Source organism: Erpetoichthys calabaricus, chromosome 4 (genome assembly GCF_900747795.2).
Source record: "Erpetoichthys calabaricus chromosome 4, fErpCal1.3, whole genome shotgun sequence".
Classification (NCBI taxonomy): domain Eukaryota; kingdom Metazoa; phylum Chordata; class Cladistia; order Polypteriformes; family Polypteridae; genus Erpetoichthys; species Erpetoichthys calabaricus.
In genome coordinates, this window is record NC_041397.2 from 327,943,251 (window position 1) to 327,961,239 (window position 17,989).

Sequence of the window (17,989 nt, forward strand, 5' to 3'; positions counted from 1 at the left end):
GAGAAACCATCTGTCACCTCTTCATTCACTGCGAATGGCTGAGGCCGATGTTCATGTCCTTAGAAGTTCTTCTTAGTGGTTTTGGGTTTGAGTTCTCAAAAATTAGCTTTGTCTTTGGTATTAAATATAATCAAAAAAATAGGAATAAATGTGTTATTGGGAATTTCCTCGTAGGACAGGCAAAGTTGGCAATCCTAAAAACGAGGAGAAATAAAGAGAAGAACCTCATGGTGACCGACGCTCTGCTGATCTTCAAAGTTTCAATTAAAAGTCGACTTAAACTCGAATTTATGTACCACAAACTAACGAACAATTGAGAAATGTTCAGCAACATGTGGGGGACACGACAGGTACTGTGTTATGTGAAGGGGGGCAAACTGGTGTTCAACTGGGAATGACAAGCAAGTAGTGGTGGGCATCAACAACATGTTCATATTAATGTGCGGAGTAGGAGGAGTGGAAAGGGGGAGTAGTGGGGGTCTGATATACAGTATGGCTCTATTGTTTATTCTGAATATTGGGCTTGTTTGTCATTTGATTGTGTATATTGTTAATATTATATCTTATGTTCACAATAAAGGTCATTTTAAAAGTAAAATATCTATCTATCTATCTATCTATCTATCTATCTATCTATCTATCTATCTATCTATCTATCTATCTATCTATCTATCTATCTATCTATCTATCTATCTATCTATCATATAGTGCCTTTCACATCTATCTATCTATCTATCTATCTATCTATCTATCTATCTATCTATCTATCTATCTATCTATCTATCTATCTATCTATCTATCTATCTATCTATCTATCTATCTATCTATCTATCTATCTATCTATTATATAGTGCCTTTCATCATCTATCTATCTATCTATCTATCTATCTATCTATCTATCTATCTATCTATCTATCTATCTATCTATCTATCTATCTATCTATCTATCTATCTATCTATCTATCTATCTGCTTCCTTCCTGTTTCACTGTCGCACTGCATGTTGGGTAGTTGCTCTGGCGCGAGTGCTGGTGGTGGGCTCTAGGTTTGGTGAGTGCAGTGTTTTGTTGAATATTTTTTTCCTTCTCTTTCCTAATTTTTTCATTTTCTTTTTCTTTGTGAATTGTTTGCAAGGTTTTCAGTTTCTTTTGTGTGTAGTGGCATCTGGCCACAGCAGCCGTAATGGCTGCGAATTTAGAACGGTTGAACCGCCACCATATGATAAAACTTCTCTGTGATGTTTTTTTCCCCTTAGAAAGTGCCGTGTTGGCGGTAGGCACTGTGATCGGCTGTGAGAATATTAAGTCCGCCTCACGAATGAACTTCTCGATCGTATTATTTTTGAGTTCTGTCGATCTGGTGCAGACAATTGTAGAGAAGGGTGTAGTGATCGATGGCTCTTTCGTGCAGGTGTCTCCGTTGGCGGCGCCGGCACATAAAGTAACTTTATCAAATGTCCCCCCACTTTTGACAAATGAGACGATAGAAAAGGAATTAGTACGTCACGGTCGTTTGGTGTCAAAAATCCGCTATATTCCTTTGGGGTGCAAGTCTCCGGAGTTAAAACACATAATGTCTTTTAGGAGACAAGTTTACATGGTACTCAGCAGAATGGACGAAAGTTTAAATGTTGCTATGAGGTTTAAAATTGATGGTTTCGATTATGTGATTTTCCTGATTTCAGATGAAATTAAATGTTTTGGGTGTGGAAGTGAGGAGCATTTGGTTAAAAATTGTCCAGACAAAGTGAACAGAGCAGTTGCTCGTGATAACCTACATGTAACTCATGACGATTTACAAGATCGACCTTTAGTACTCAATGGTAATGAAAAACCCAAAATACCAGAGGAAGCGCGGGCCGAGGAGAGTGTCAATGTTTCTGAACTTTTAAATAAGGAAGATGAGTTGCTTAATGGGGAGATGCACAGACCAGTATCGATGAGAGTTGTTGGGGATGAAAGTGCAGCACAAGATTCTGCTACAGCACAGGGAAGTGTGTGGGGAGAGATCGAAATGGAGGAAGGGGACGATAACACCCCTGAGCACTACGATGGGTTTAAACGGCCTGCTAAAAAAAGACAAGCTGGGGAGGAGGAAGGAACCGCGCGAAAACGCAGTAATGTTACGGCTTGTGCTGCTGAGGAAGGCGAGGGTCCTGCTGCAGCCCCACCTGTTACACAGGGCAGGTACGCGGCCCTAGCTGAGGCAGACAGTGAAAATGCGGCTGGGCTGAGTGAGGGAGATGAGGAGGCGGAGGGAGAAATGTGGGATAGTTCAACTGTGTCTGACCTGCAAGAATGTAAAGGCAGAGGGGGGTATAGTGCACAAAGTATTAGAACTTTTGTGACGGAAACTGAGGGCAGAAGGGGAGTAGATGTGACCGATTATTTTCCTGATGTGGAACTTTTTATCTCATCAATACAAAGCCTAAGAAAAGAAAAGTCCTCATCTGTCCTGTTTACTGATAAAGAGCTTCTCAGATTAAAGAATCTGTCAAGCAGACTGAAGAAACAGTTAAAACAAAATAAGCAATAATGGAGAGGGCAACTGGAACATTTACAAGATCCTGTATATACTGGGATCTGTGGTTTATCTTGAATATTTTTATACTTTCTGTTAACATGGCTTGCTTTAATGTAGGAAGCTTGAATATTAATGGTGGAAGAAATAATAATAAGAGGTTGGCTTTTTTTGAATTCATAAAGCAAAAAGATTTAAAAGTTATCTTTGTACAGGAAACTCATATAGACAGCACAAATCAATGGGAGTGGAGTAGGGATTGGAAAGGGGACATTTATTTCAGTAATGGTTCGAATATTAGTGCTGGAGTAGCCATTTTGTTTTCCAAGAACTGTCAAGTAGCACTTTGTGATGTTGAAGAAATAGTGAAGGGGAGGCTGCTCAAAGTGCGTGTCAAAATTCAAGGCAATTCTTTCACTTTTATTAATGTATATGCCCCGAACGATGGAAACGAGAAAATTGCATTTTTTATGAAGTTGGAGGGTGTGCTGACACAATGTGGCACACATGAGGTTCTAGTTCTAGGTGGGGATTTTAATTGCACCCTTGTTACGCAAAAAGACAGAAATAACGGGCTGGAGCCGCATACACGCTCAGCACAGGAATTAGAGAGAGTTGTGAGTGGGACAGGACTGGAAGATGTGTGGCGAAATAAAAATGGGGACACTAGGCAATATACATGGGGGGGGATGAATGGGGGGATTATTTCAATGGCGAGGCTCGATCGTGTTTACTGTTTCAAACACCACATCGGTTTATTTAAAAACTGTCACATTACCCCTTCAGGGTTTTCAGATCACAGTTTGGTGTCTTGTTCTGTGATCTTAAGTGATTATAAGCCTCGTAGTGCCTACTGGCATTTTAATACGCTCCTCCTTCAAGATCAAAGTTTTAAAGAGTTATTTAATTTTTTTTGGGAAAGCTGGAGACTCATGAAGAAGGAGTTCACCAGTTTACAGCAGTGGTGGGAGGTTGGGAAGACCCACATTCGTTTATTATGTCAGGAGTACACCAGAAATGTCACAAAGTCACTACAGTCTGACATGGAAATGTTAGAAACTGAAATAATTCAGATTCAGCAGCTTTTAGAGCAGGGTCCAGATGTCCAATTATTGGAAACCCTTGGGGTTAAAAAGAAGGGCCTTGCCAGCTTATTGGAAACAAGGGCTCGGGGGGCTCTAGTGAGGGCGAGATTCCAACAGATAACTGACATGGATGCACCAACCCAGTATTTTTTTGGACTTGAGAAAAAGAACTCTCAATGTAAGATCTTGCATTTGCATAAGGCAGGATAATGGTGAGGAGACTCAGGACCCTGGTGAGATAAGGCGGGCGGTACGGAGGTTTTATGAGACTCTTTTTGCAACAGAGGAAGGTGAGGCTGAGGAACAGCAGACCTTCTTGAAGGATTTACCGCACTTTCGTGATGCAGACTCTGGAGAGCTGGAGAAGGAGCTGTGCCTAGGAGAGCTCACTGCTGCACTGAAGGAGTTGAATAATGGAAAAGTCCCAGGAATTGATGGCACTCCAGTGGAATTTTATAAAGACTTCTGGGATATTATTGGTTCCGATGTTTTGGAGGTGTTCATCCACAGTATAAAAACAGGTGTGTTACCTCAGAGTTGCCGCAGGGCGGTAATAACACTACTGCCAAAAAAAGGTGACCTACAAAATCTCAAAAACTGGCGGCCTGTGTCCCTCCTTTGTGCTGATTACAAAATCCTGTCAAAGGCGCTAGCTAACAGATTGCGAACTGTTTTAGCTCAGGTGGTGCATCCTGATCAGAGCTATTGTGTCCCGAATAGAACAATTTTCAATAATATTTTTTTAATTCGAGACATTTTGGCGGCATCTAAACTCTTTAATTTTCCGATTGGCCTTATTTCTATCGACCAAGAGAAGGCCTTTGACAGGGTCAGGCATTCATATTTATGGGAAGTGATGAAGGCTTTTGGGTTTGGGGACCGGTTTGTTAAATATATTCAGCTATTATATAGTGACATTTCTGGTGTAGTTAAGGTCAATGGTGGTTTGTGTGAACCTTTTGCTGTCAGAAGAGGAGTCAGGCAAGGGTGCCCCTTGTCAGGAATGCTCTACGTGTTGGCCTTGGAACCTTTTCTGGTTAAACTGAGAGGAGTGTTGACTGGTCTATCATTTCCATGTTGCACTGCGGAGCCTGTTAAGGTTTCAGCATACGCTGATGACATCATTATCATCATTAAAAATCAGGAGGACGTTGACATTTTGCTTCAATGCCAGAGATCTTTTGAAATTGTTTCCTCAGCTAAAATAAACTGGGGAAAGAGCAGTGCTATCTTAGTGGGAAACTGGACTGGTTTAAAACCACCACAACTGGTTGGTGGTCTGCAGTGGTCATCTGGAGGGCTGTTATATTTAGGAGTGTTTCTTGGGGATGAACACTTCATACGAAAGAACTGGGATGGAGTACTGCAGAAGGTGAAGGATCGGCTTTCACGGTGGAGGTGGATTCTACCTCAGTTATCCTACAGGGGCAGGATGCTCATCATTAACAATCTCATAGCTTCAGGACTGTGGCATAAATGTATTTGTTTAGAGCCTCCTGCACAGCTGCTTCAGAGTATTCAGGAAGTTTTAATCAACTTTTTTTGGGATGGCCTGCATTGGCTTAGGAGAAGTGTCCTGTTTCAACCACTGGATGAAGGTGGGCAAGGAATTATAGATGTGGTTGGAAGAGTTGCTGCATTCAGGCTACATACTATACAGAAATTGTTGTATCCTTCTGAGCACCAGCCGTAGATGGATTTTGCACTTCGCTTTTTTGATCACATTGAAGACCTGAGATTTGGAAAAACTCTGCTGCTATGCCAGGTGAATAAATTTGAGATGTCGGACTTACCAGACTTTTATAAGAGTCTTTTTAGAGCCTGGCAGATGGTGACAATTAAAGGGGATGAGGACAGCCTGTCATTGTTCTGGGTTTTGGAAGAGCCCATTGTAAACAATGTGAAGTTCAGTAGTTCAGTGGGACTGTCTCAAATTTTACTAATCATCTTAAAAGTGGAGGCTGTACAAAACTAAAAGAGTTTATTGACTGTGAAAATTTCTGTTCGAAGAATGCAAAAGAAATTGCACAACAGATTGGAGTGCGGTCAGTGCGAGTGGTGCAGACTCTTTTAATACAAGTTAAGGATTCACTGCCAGCTGAGAGCTCGGCACTCCTGAGAGACATGTTCAATGAACGGACTCATCCACCTGAGGATCACAAGTTTCCAACGCTTTTGGTATCTCCTGTGGGTGACTGGACAACGGTGGAGCAGAGCAAATTTCTTTCAGTGCAGAGGCTGATGGACTTGCCTTTGCCAACGGCTACAGGGAAACAAATGTACTGGTTGTGCGTAAAGATGAGACACCGAGACTCCCTGAGGACGATACCAGACACTCCATGGAGGAGAAAGATCAGATGCACAGAATTCTCAGAGCCAGCCTGGAGGTTAAGCCACCATTGACCAGTAGGGTGGACGATTTACAGTGGAGGGTCTTACATGGGATCTTAGCTGTGAACTCCTCCTTGTCAATTATTACGCCGGGGTGTCTGACAGTTGTTGTTTCTGTGGGGAAAGAGAAACCGTGTTACACTGCTTTATGTTCTGTACAAGGCTGGAGCCATTGTTTAATTTAATAGAGAGGCTTGTTGGGGGATTGGAAATGGTGTACACCAGGGTGGGCTTTCTGTTCGGGTTTAAAAAAACAAAAAAAAATGTAAACAATGTAAATTTGGCAAACTTTATTATGGGGCAAAGTAAATTAGCCATTTGGAAAACCAGAAAGTATAAAATTGTAGGGAGTGGTTTACAAGATCCGATTGTAGTTTTTAAAATACTGAGCATTAGTCGCATTTTGATAGATTTTAATTTTTACAAATCCACAAAGAATCTTGACAACTTTAAAGCAATATGGTGTGTGAATAGTATATTATGTGACTGTATTAATGAAGAACTGCGGTTTGTTTTAGGGGAGTTTTGTGGGTTCAGTTGTGTTTTTCAAAAAATATGAAATATGAAAATGTATTTATAATAATATAATGTGTAAGTTGTTGTATAGTTGACTGATGTTTTTTTTTTTGTCAATAAACTTTGTTTTTAAAATATCTATCTATCTATCTATCTATCTATCTATCTATCTATCTATCTATCTATCTATCTATCTATCTATCTATCTATCTATCTATCTATCTATCATATAGTGCCTTTCACATCTATCTATCTATCTATCTATCTATCTATCTATCTATCTATCTATCTATCTATCTATCTATCTATCTATCTATCTATCTATCTATCTATCTATCTATCTATCTATCTTGACAGTCCAGTTCTCTTCTTGTGACCTCAAGTGTCCATCACAATCCCCAGCACTTTCTGTTAGTTTCTGATTTCAATTGTCCCCCCTTGTGACCCTTAGTGACAAAGTGACATTTGCTCAGCCCCTCTCTGACGTCACATTTCTGCTCCTGATGTCCATGTGCCCCTCTGTTGGTGTCCTGCACATCAGACTTGTGACATGACCCCATTGTCGTGTATTCTGCCCTCACAGCTCGATTCGCGCCTGTTTCTTAGCCAAATCGTCACTTGATTGATGACAATGGTGTCACTCTTTATTACAACGCTGGTACCTTGAACAGGGGATATTTCCTCGTTTGAATGTTCAAAGTGTCTGAAGACATCGGCCTTAACCAGCGTATTCTAATGTGACATCGAGAACACACAAATGACGGGGGTCCTAAACACAGGGACAGCTGCAGTGGACGCCAATACTCTTTAATGTCACACATGTCATTGTCATTGTCACAGAGTGACGTTTTTAGGATTTATTTAGTAACTTGTGTTATGTTTTATTGTTTGTCCTGAAGAAGTCATTGAGAGAATCGTGTTGGCCCTCAGACTGTGAGGTTTATGTGGTTGGACCTCGAGAAGCAGGACCCCTCAAACAGGCTGCCATGGGGGGCTTCACTTGTGTCTTCAGAATTAAAAGGATTTGCTTGTGATTTAGGACTGAGCTATGAAGAGACGATTGTTTGGTTTTCTGTCACATTCCGTCATATTCGGTCTGTTTATTATGGGATGTGTTGTTGTTCTTTTGATTTGTTTCCTGATCTTCACAGGTGTGTTAATCCTGGTGGTCCGGACTGCTGAATTCCTGATGATTCTCGTCCTTTTCTGAGCCCCTGACGTGTTCTTCTTGTGATCTTCTGATTCTTTTCTCTTTCGGTGGCCCAGCTGCTGTCCCTCTTGTCCTTTTATTCTTTAATTCTCCGTGTGGTTTGATGTCACTGAGATGTCAATTGTGTCATTTCTAACACCTACCAGCAGGTGGCGATGCTAGAAGGTCACTCTGCCATTTTGCTCTGAATGGGCAGCTCAGGTCAGAGGAGAGCTGGGAGTGGACAGCAGTGGTCAGCAGCAATGGGGGTCACTTCACAGTCCACTCAGACCACCTCTGTGCCCAGGGGACTGGACTTTGGGATGCTGAGTGTCCATTCAGAGCTTGTCCACTGGCTTTATTACAAATTAGGAGAGAAATAAGAAAACTGAGGTGACCAGCAGTGAGGCCTTTAGTGGACTGAGGTCAGCTGGTCAGTGTCACCGGTCAGCATGTGACGTGTGAGCGTCAGAAGTGTCACATGTCAGTCCTGTCCACCCTATCCATTATGTCACTGATCACACAGTCAGTCCAGTCTTTGTCACAATAGACAGACAGATGGTCCTCATCGTCTAAGTGGTCTGACATCAGGAGAGCCCACCATGACAGACACTCGAGTGTCGCGCTCTCCGATGTCCAGCAGTGACCGGCATGTCCAACAGGAATCTGTGGATGGGGTCCTGCAAATCAGTCAAAGCCCCTCCATGTGCTGAGTCCTCAGTTAGAGACACAAATCCAAGGTGGTCCCTCTGTTGTCATCAGCTTTGACAAGTCTGTGTGGACCCTCGAGTGCAGGACACTGTCAGCCTCATGTCCTTCACATTCCTGTCCAGTGTCCACATGTCACTTTGAGAGACTTGTCACCAGTCAGTGTGGCAGGAAGGCAGAAGACGATGTCAGGTATATAGCGCCTTACCTTATAAAGACAGCGGTGTTCTCAAGGTCAAAGTGCATTTCAGTGAAGACGGTGCAGTCATTGAGCCCTTGTGCTGTGTGTCCTTCTGTCTGTCTGTCTGTCCTCACTCGTCTCTCTTCTTCTCCACAGGTTGTGGTCTTGTGGTCTCACCTCGGCCTGCTGCTCAGCTCTCTCCTCGGTCCTCTCGTCTCCAAACTCACGGCTGACTGTACTGGACCTGAACAACAACAACCTGGGAGATTCAGGGGCTCGTCAGCTGAGTGAGGGGCTCAGGAGTGACAACTGTAAATTAGAGGCACTGAGGTGAGTAAAGAGGGGGAGGGGTGGGGGTGTGAATGTGTTATTGATGGGCAGGCTGATCACATGATATAGTGCCTTTCACATCTATCTATCTATCTATCTGTCTATCTATCTATCTATCTATCTATCTATCTATCTATCTATCTATCTATCTATCTATCTATCTATCTATCTATCTATCTATCTATCTATCTATCTATCTATCTATCTATCTATCTATCTATCTGTTTCGCTGTCCGTCTGTGGTTTGATTACGTAGGTCTGTCGTGGACGTGTCTGTGGGTTGCTGGCTGGAGGTGGTGGTGTGCGGAGTCGTCTTGTCAGTATTTCTTATTCTTTTTCCTAATCTTTATCATTTTTGTTTTTGCTCTCTCTAATGTGTAGTGGTTCTTTTGCTGTCTACATATTGTTTTTCTTATTGGCCCCAGTATTGTATTTGCGGCGTGGCCGTAATGGCCGCGCCGAAACAAACGCCGCCTGGCTTGATGCCGCACAATTTTGAAAACTTAACACGCAGGCATGGCGTGAAGTTGCTGGTTGATCCGATGGTCTCTGTTGAGACGTGCGTAGTGGAAGTCGGCAAGTTAATCGGCTGCAAAAATGTCCGTTCAGCATCACGAATGAATAAAACTGTTGTTGTTTTTCTAAATGATGAGAGTTTGGTCCATGCTCTTGTCCAGAATGGTGTGATTATTCATGGCACGTTAATTTCTGTTTTGCCTCTTTCTACTCCTGCACGGAGAGTGATTATTTCAAATGCTCCCCCGTTTCTAAAAAATGATATTCTTATTAAAGAACTTGAAAGATATGGGCAGATCATATCGAAAGTTTCAATGATTCCCTTGGGCTGTCGATCACCCGAGTTAAAGCATGTCGTCTCTTTCAGGAGACAAGTTCAGATGATTTTAAACGATTTACAGGGTGAACTCGATGTGGCTCTCAAATTCAGAGTGGATGGGTTTGATTATGTGGTGTTTGTATCATCAGAGTCCATGAAATGCTTTAAGTGCGGACAAGTGGGGCACAAGGCTAACCAGTGTAAGCGCTCTGAGGTAACAGCAGACTCAGAAGTACCTGGAGTTTCAAAAAGTACCCGTGAGGACTACTCGATATTATATGACGATGAAGGCAGTGAGTCTTCCGTCATTTTTTCTGATGTGGAGGAGGATTTAATGGAGGGTCCTGGTCAGAGTGTGCAGGATCAGAGCAGTTCTTTATCTGCTATGATGGCTGAGCCGGCGGCTGTGGCAGAGCCCGAGCCCGCAATTACAGACTTGCAGAGTGGTGAGAGCGCCCCAGAGAAGGACGCTGCGGCAGAGGCCGGATCAATGTCTACGGACGATTTTACTGTTAATTCTGCACACACGAGTGGCAGCGCTGAGCAGCCTGTGAGTGTGGCTGCCGTACATGATAACGGGGCTCTGCCCAGCGCTGAGATCATAGACGCAGAATCCATACAACAGATACGAGGGGTTGAGGAGAATGTTAGGGCTGAAGGTGCGATCGATAAGATGAGCACTCCAGCAGACAACAGTGAGAGTGCTGTTCAAGAAATGGAGGATGAGACAGAGCGGGTAAAGCCCGTGACAAGAAAAAGGAAAGACGGGTCCGCATATAGCGGAGCTGCTGTTAAGCACAATAAAACTGAGAGCTCAGTCTCCGCAGCTGATGACTCTGTGAATGTTCAGGATGAGCCTGAGGTGCCTGCAGACACGGGTACATCGAGTCAGGATGACAGCGGTGGCTTGGGGACATTAGTGAGGTCCAGTCTGTCACTTCAGCTGAGCTTCCGTGGTGGCTACAGTAACGACAGCATAATCCGCTTCGTGAAATTTATTGAGGGCAAGAGGGGTGTGAATGTTAGTCACCATTTCCCTGACCTTCAACTGTTTTTGAGCTCAGCTAAGGGAGTCCTACGCCAGGCTACAGTTTTAGGCCTTAAAAGAACTGAAGCGCTGCGGCTGAATAATGTTATGAGCAGAGTGAAACGCTCCTTAAATCCCAAGCCAGTATGATGCGCTGCTGGACACGTCCTTCCATGTCTTTTTTAAAGTTGTTTTTGGTGACTGCTTTTCTTTTTTGCTTTTTGATGCCTTTGTGTAACTTTGGCACTCTTAACATCAATGGATGTCGACATGACAACAAGCGGGTCGCCGTGTTTGATTATCTGCTTAATAAACAGCTTGGTGTTGTGTTTTTACAAGAAACTCACACAGACCCTGCTAACCAAGCAGACTGGCACAGCGGGTGGCAAGGGCAGGTGTTTTTGAGTCACGGTCGAGTGTTAGTGTCGGGGTCGCCATTCTCTTTTCTACTCTTTTCTCACCCGACTCGACTAGCGTGACAGAGGTGGTTAAAGGCAGACTGCTGAAAGTGGAAGTCAGCTTAGCGGGCACAACGTGGGTCTTTATAAATGTTTATGCACCCAATGAAGGCAGAGAGCGTTTGCAGTTTTTCTCATTGCTCCATGACTTGCTTTTGCAGTGCAAAGATGAAGATCTTGTTTTTGTGGGGGGGGATTTTAACTGCACCGATGACGCCATGTTAGATAGAAATGGCCTGGAGCCTCACCCCAGCTCCGCGGCTCACTTGAAGTCAGTCCTCAGTAAGGACGACCTTTTTGATGTCTGGAGGGCATTACACCCAGGAATTCGCCAGTACACGTGGGTGAAGGGTTCGTGGGGCTCGATCTCCATGGCGTGACTAGACAGGGTGTATTGTTTGAATCACCACAGCAATCTTATAGCGAACTGCTCCATTCATCCTTCTGGCTTCTCTGATCACAGTCTTGTCCTTCTCAAAGTTTCTCTTCCATTTCAATCTTCTTTTCCGTCATACTGGCACTTCAATAACAGTCTACTGAAAGATCTCCGCTTCATTGAAGTTTTTGAATTCTTCTGGAAGAGGTGGAGATTGACAACATCTTCTTTTTCATCTCTGCGGCAGTGGTGGGACTGTTCAAAAACTGAAATCAAAGTGTTGTGTCAGCAATACACACAAAATGTAACTCAGAATATGAGGAAGGCAATGGCAGAGTTGGAGGAAGACATCTTAGAACTCTCTTCGTCTTTGGAAAGTTCATTCAGCGATGGTGTCTTTGAGAATTTAAAGACAAAGAAACAAGATCTTATGGACTTACTGGACAGACGGGTGCATGGTGCTCTTGTGCGCTCAGGAATTCAGGAGTTGGCTGAAATGGATTCTCCTTCTCAATATTTTTTTGGACTTGAGAAAAAAAGATCACAGAGTAAAGTGATTCACGCTCTGAAAAATGAGGATGGCCGCATCATTGAGGAGCCTGAGGCCGTCAGGGCTCTAGCTCAGGATTTTTATAAAAAGCTGTTCTGTGCCGAAACAACAGAAGATTCTTCTGAGACCAGGGGTCTTCTAGACAACCTGCCACAAATCCCCGAAACAGAAAAAGAGCTTCTAGATACAACCCTCAGCTTGGAGGACTTGACTACAGCCCTCAGCGGACTAAATACGGGAAAGTCACCTGGCATAGACGGCCTGACGGTCGAATTTTTTAGAACATTTTGGACTTTATTAGGTGCAGATTTATTAGCAGTCTTCAGGGAGAGCATAATGAACAATGAACTGCCATTATCATGTCGAAGGGCTGTTCTCGCTCTGCTCCCAAAAAAAGGAGATCTGTCCGACCTCAAGAACTGGCATCCTGTTAGCCTTTTATGTATGGATTACAAGATGCTGTCCAGGGCTCTCGCTACTCGCCTGCGTAGGGTAATGGGGAGCATCGTCAGGTCAGATCAGACCTACTGTGTGCCAAACCGCTCCATCTTTGATAATATATTTCTGGTGCGAGACCTAATTACGACTTCACAGCTTTTTGGTTTAAAGGCAGGACTGATCTCTTTGGATCAAGAAAAAGCTTTTGACAGAGTGGATCACAAATACATGTTCAGAGTCTTACAAGTTTTTGGGTTTGGGTCCTCCTTCTCCAAATATATTGAGATGCTTTACACAAATGTCTTTGGCGTTCTGAAGATTAATGGTGTCCTGACAGCCCCCTTCTCTGTCACCAGGGGTATTCGCCAGGGCTGCCCCCTCTCAGGGATGCTCTACTCTTTATCAATTGAGCCCCTTCTACAGCAGCTCAGGTGTCGTCTTTCTGGCCTCAGCATCCCAGTTTGTCCCACTACATGTTTTAAGGTCGTTGCCTACGCAGACGATGTGACTGTGTTTGTGTCTTCTTCATCTGACGTAGACACTTTAGTCAACTGCTTAGATGTTTTTCAAAGACTGATGTCAGCAAAAGTCAATTGGCTGAAGAGCAATGCTTTCTTGGTGGGTGACTGGGGACTCGCATCTCCTCCGGCTCTTCCTGAGACCCTCCAATGGAACAAGAATGTCTTTAAGTACCTGGGAGTGTATTTAGGCACGGATGGCACCGCTGTAGACAATTGGGTGGGGTGGACAGATCTGATCCAAGCAAGGCTGAACCGTTGGAAGTGGCTTCTGAGGGACATTTCATGTAGAGGCAGGGTATTAATTCTGAATAACTTGATTGCCTCCATGTTTTGGCACAAGCTCAGGTGTGCTTATCCACCAGTAGCTCTGATCAAATCCGTGCAGACGATCATCCTTGACTTTTTTTGGGACAGTCTGCACTGGGTCCAGAGAGGTGTGCTGCACCTACCAGTGGCAGAAGGAGGGCAGGGCCTGATTGACGTCAGGAGTAAAATCGAGGCCTTCAGGCTCCAGATGCTGCAGAGGCTGTTCTATGGTCCAGAAGGCCTGCCTTGGAGAGACCTGGCGTTTGTACTTTTACACAAAGTGAACGAGTTAAAATTTGACAAACAGCTACTCCTCTTAGATGTTTCTAAACTAACTTTATCATTTCTGCCAAAATTTTATCAGTCCATGTTGATTACTTGGCATAGTAAGTTTAAGAGATCTTGTTTTGTTTTCGGTAATCTTCATTGTTTTTTGGAGGAACCTCTGATTTGGAATAATGTGCTGAAATCTCCTCTGCTCTGCTCATATCATTTCACCTCAGTCCTTATTAAAAATGGAATTACGAAGATTGGCCATCTTGTTAATAACCACACTGGGACATGGCACACTACAGCACACCTCACATCGGTCCTGGGCATGAGGTCTGAATGGCTCATACACCACTTTCTGTGCCAGTTTAAGGAGGCCTTAGTCACCTTAGGCGCAGGGTCACTGTGCCAGAGAGTCTCTCCAGACATTCCGATCTTCAACTCGGATGTGAAGGAGCTCGTCATTCAAGTCAAGCCCAACGTCACAGACTGCACCGACCAGCCGGGCTCCATTCTGAGATTTGGCAACTTAATAGACAAGCAGTATGACACGATGGGAAAAAATGAGCTCTACCAGGTGTGTGTTAAGGTGACTTTCTACAGATTTCTTAGAGACTTGCCAGACACACGGTGGAGACAAGAACTGCATGTTGGAGTGACTGAAACTCCAGCGTGGAGAACTTTTTACAAACACCCACTGCAAAAAAAGAATTGGCGACCTACAATGGAGGATTCTTCATGGGGCTCTCGCCACCAACTCCTTCTTATCGATTATTTCACCGGAAACATCAGACTGTTGTCCGTTTTGTCAACAGCGAGAAACTGTCTTTCACCTTTTTGTTAACTGCAAAAGGCTCGAACCATTTTTTACATTTCTCAAGACACTCTTTGATAGAATAGGACTGTCATTGTCACCTGTTTACTTTATTTTTGGTGTTAAGTATACTCTGAGACAGAGAAACAAATGTGTGCTGGGTAATTATCTTCTGGGCCAAGCAAAACTCTCAATCCTCAAAACCAGGAGGAATAAAGAGAAAATCTCAAAGACCACCGATGTGCTCCTGATGTTTAAAGTGCTGGTGAAGTGCCGATTGAAACTGGAATTCACTTACCACCACCTCATTGGAGACATGCAGACCTTCTGTGATTTATGGGGGCTTAGGGGTGTTTTGTGTTCTGTTGAGAGGGACAAGTTGGTGACTGGGTGGTGACTTCTTCAAATGTCCTTCACAATATTTACATACTGGATGGTTGTAAGCACAGAACAGGAGACGTCCTGAGGAATACAGTACTGTGTGTATAATGGAGAGTGATGTACGGGGTAGGAGACGAGTACAGGGGGAGTAAACTGATTATGAAATGTGTACTTATGAGGGACAATTATTTATATTTATGTGTGGATTAGGAGGCATATACAGGGAGTAGTGGTGTAATGAACAAATGATGAATTACTTATGTATTATGGAAATTCTGTAATATTATGTGTGGAGTAGGAGGCGTGTACGGGGCAATAGTAGTGGAGTAATGCAACATGTTTATTAACTGCATATTACTGCTGTGTTCATGTTTTTAGTTATTGTGCTAAATAAAGTTTATTTTTAAAATTAAATTATCTATCTATTATATAGTGCCTTTCATATCTATCTATCTATCTATCTATCTATCTATCTATCTATCTATCTATCTATCTATCTATCTATCTATCTATCTATCTATCTATCTATCTTGACAGTTCAGTTCTCTTCCTGAGACCTCAAGTGTCCATCACAATCCCCAGCACTTTCTAGTAGTTTCTGATTTCAGTTGTCCCACCTTGTGACCCTTAGTGACAAAGTGACATTTGCTCAGCCCCTGTCTGACGTCACTTTTCTGCTCCTGATGTCCATGTGCTCCTCTGTTGGTGTCCTGCACATCAGACTTGTGACGTGACCCCATTGTCGTGTATTCTACCCTCACAGCTCGAGTCTCGCCTGTTTCTTAGACAAATCGTCACTTGATTGATGACAATGGTGTCACCCTTTATTACAACGCTGGCACCTTGAACAGGGGACATGTCCTCATTTGAATGTTCCAAAGTGTCTGCAGACATCGGCCTTAACCAGTGTATCCTAATGTGACATCGAGGACACACAAATGACCGGGGGTCCTAAACACGAGGACAGCAGCTGTGGACGCCAATACTCTTTAATGTCACACATGTCATTGTCATTGTCACAGAGTGATGTTTTTAGGATTTATTTAGTAACGTGTGTTATGTTTTATTGTTTGCCCTGAAGAAGTCATTGAGAGAATCGCGTTGGCCCTCAGACTGTGAGGTTTATGTGGTCGGACCTCGAGAAGCAGGACCCCTCAAACAGACTGCCATGGGGGCTTCACTTGTGTCTTCAGAACTAAAAGGATTTGCTTGTGATTTAGGACTGAGATATGAAGAGACGATTGTTTGGTTTTCTTTCACATTCTCTCATATTCTGTCTGTTTATTATGGGATGTGTTGTTGTTCTTTTGATTTGTTTCCTGATCTTCACAGGTGAGTTAATCCTGGTGGTCCGGACTGCTGAATTCCTGATGATTCTCGTCCTTTTCTGAGCCCCTGACGTGTTCTTCTTGTGATCTTCTGATTCTTTTCTCTTTCGGTGGCCCAGCTGCTGTTCTTCTTGTCCTTTTATTCTTTAATTCTCCGTGTGGTTTGATGTCACTGAGATGTCAATTGTGTCATTTCTAACTCCTACCAGCAGGTGGCGATGCTAGCAGGTCACTCTGCCATTTTGCTCTGAATGGGCAGCTCAGGTCAGAGGAGAGCTGGGAGTGGACAGCAGTGGTCAGCAGTAATGGGGGTCACTTCACAGTCCACTCAGACCACCTCTGTGCCCAGGGGACTGGACTTTGGGATGCTGAGTGTCCATTCAGAGCTCGTCCACTGGCTTTATTACAAATTAGGAGAGAAATAAGAAAACTGAGGTGACCAGCAGTGAGGCCTTTAGTGGACTGAGGTCAGCTGGTCAGTGGCACCGGTCAGCATGTGACGTGTGAGTGTCAGAAGTGTCACATGTCAGTCCTGTCCACCCTATCCATTATGTCACTGATCACACAGTCAGTCCAGTCTTTGTCACAATAGACAGACAGAGGGTCCTCATCGTCTAAGTGGTCTGACATCAGGAGAGCCCACCATGACAGACACTCGAGTGTCGCGCTCTCCGATGTCCAGCAGTGACCAGCGTGTCTAACAGGAATCTGTGGATGGGGTCCTGCAAATCAGTCAAAGCCCCTCCATGTGCTGAGTCCTCAGTTACAGACACAAATCCAAGGTGGTCCCTCCGCTGTCATCGGCTTTGACAAGTCTGTCTGGACCCTCGAGTGCAGGACACTGTCAGCCTCATGTCCTTCACAGTCCTGTCCAGTGTCCACATGTCACTTTGAGTGACTTGTCACCAGTCAGTGTGGCAGGAAGGCAGAAGACTCTGTCAGGTATATAACGACTTACCTTATAAGGACAGCGGTGGTCTCAGGGTCAAAGTGCATTTCAGTGAAGACGGCGCAGTCATTGAGCCCTTGTGCTGTGTGTCTTTCTGTCTGTCTGTCTGTCCTCACTCGTCTCTCTTCTTCTTCACAGGTTGGGGTCTTGTGGTCTCACCTCGGCCTGCTGCTCAGCTCTCTCCTCGGTCCTCTCATCTCCAAACTCACGGCTGACATATCTGGACCTCGAAGACAACAACCTGGGAGATTCAGGGGCTCGTCAGCTGAGTGAGGGGCTCAGGAGTGACAACTGTAAATTAGAGACACTGAGGTGAGTAAAGAGGGGGAGGGGTGGGGGTGTGAATGTGTTATTGATGGGCGGGCTGATCACATGATATAGTGCCTTTCACATCTATCTATCTATCTATCTATCTATCTATCTATCTATCTATCTATCTATCTATCTATCTATCTATCTATCTATCTATCTATCTATCTATCTATCTATCTTGACAGTCCAGTTCTCTTCTTGTGGCCTCAAGTGTCCATCACAATCCCCAGCACTTTCTGTTAGTTTCTGATTTCAGTTGTCCCACCTTGTGACCCTTAGTGACAAAGTGACATTTGCTCAGCCCCTCTCTGACGTCACTTTTCTGCTCCTGATGTCCTCGTGCTCCTCTGTTGGTGTCCTGCACATCAGACTTGTCACGTGACCCCATTGTCATGTATTCTACCCTCACAGCTCGAGTCTCGCCTGTTTCTTAGACAAATCGTCACTTGATTGATGACAATGGTGTCACCCTTTATTACTACGCTGGCACCTTGAACAGGGGACA

At 44.0% G+C, this 17,989-nt stretch overlaps 3 protein-coding genes across 4 annotated transcripts in view; 2 read left to right on the top strand and 1 right to left on the bottom strand.

Annotated features, from left to right (window-relative positions):
* Positions 1 to 17,989, top strand: part of LOC114643553 (protein NLRC5-like) — a 5,922,889-nt gene that overhangs the window by 3,487,816 nt on the left and 2,417,084 nt on the right. The window contains exons 24-25 of the mRNA XM_051925772.1: positions 8,746 to 8,919; positions 17,311 to 17,484. Coding sequence (XP_051781732.1) covers positions 8,746 to 8,919; positions 17,311 to 17,484 — 348 coding nt within the window. The remainder of the gene's footprint in view (positions 1 to 8,745; positions 8,920 to 17,310; positions 17,485 to 17,989) is intronic.
* LOC114642560 (NACHT, LRR and PYD domains-containing protein 3-like) overlaps positions 1 to 17,989 on the top strand; it is a 691,964-nt gene that overhangs the window by 659,910 nt on the left and 14,065 nt on the right. The gene's annotated exons all lie outside the window — the stretch shown is intronic.
* LOC114641960 (NACHT, LRR and PYD domains-containing protein 3-like) overlaps positions 1 to 17,989 on the bottom strand; it is a 592,098-nt gene that overhangs the window by 219,768 nt on the left and 354,341 nt on the right. The window lies entirely within an intron of this gene.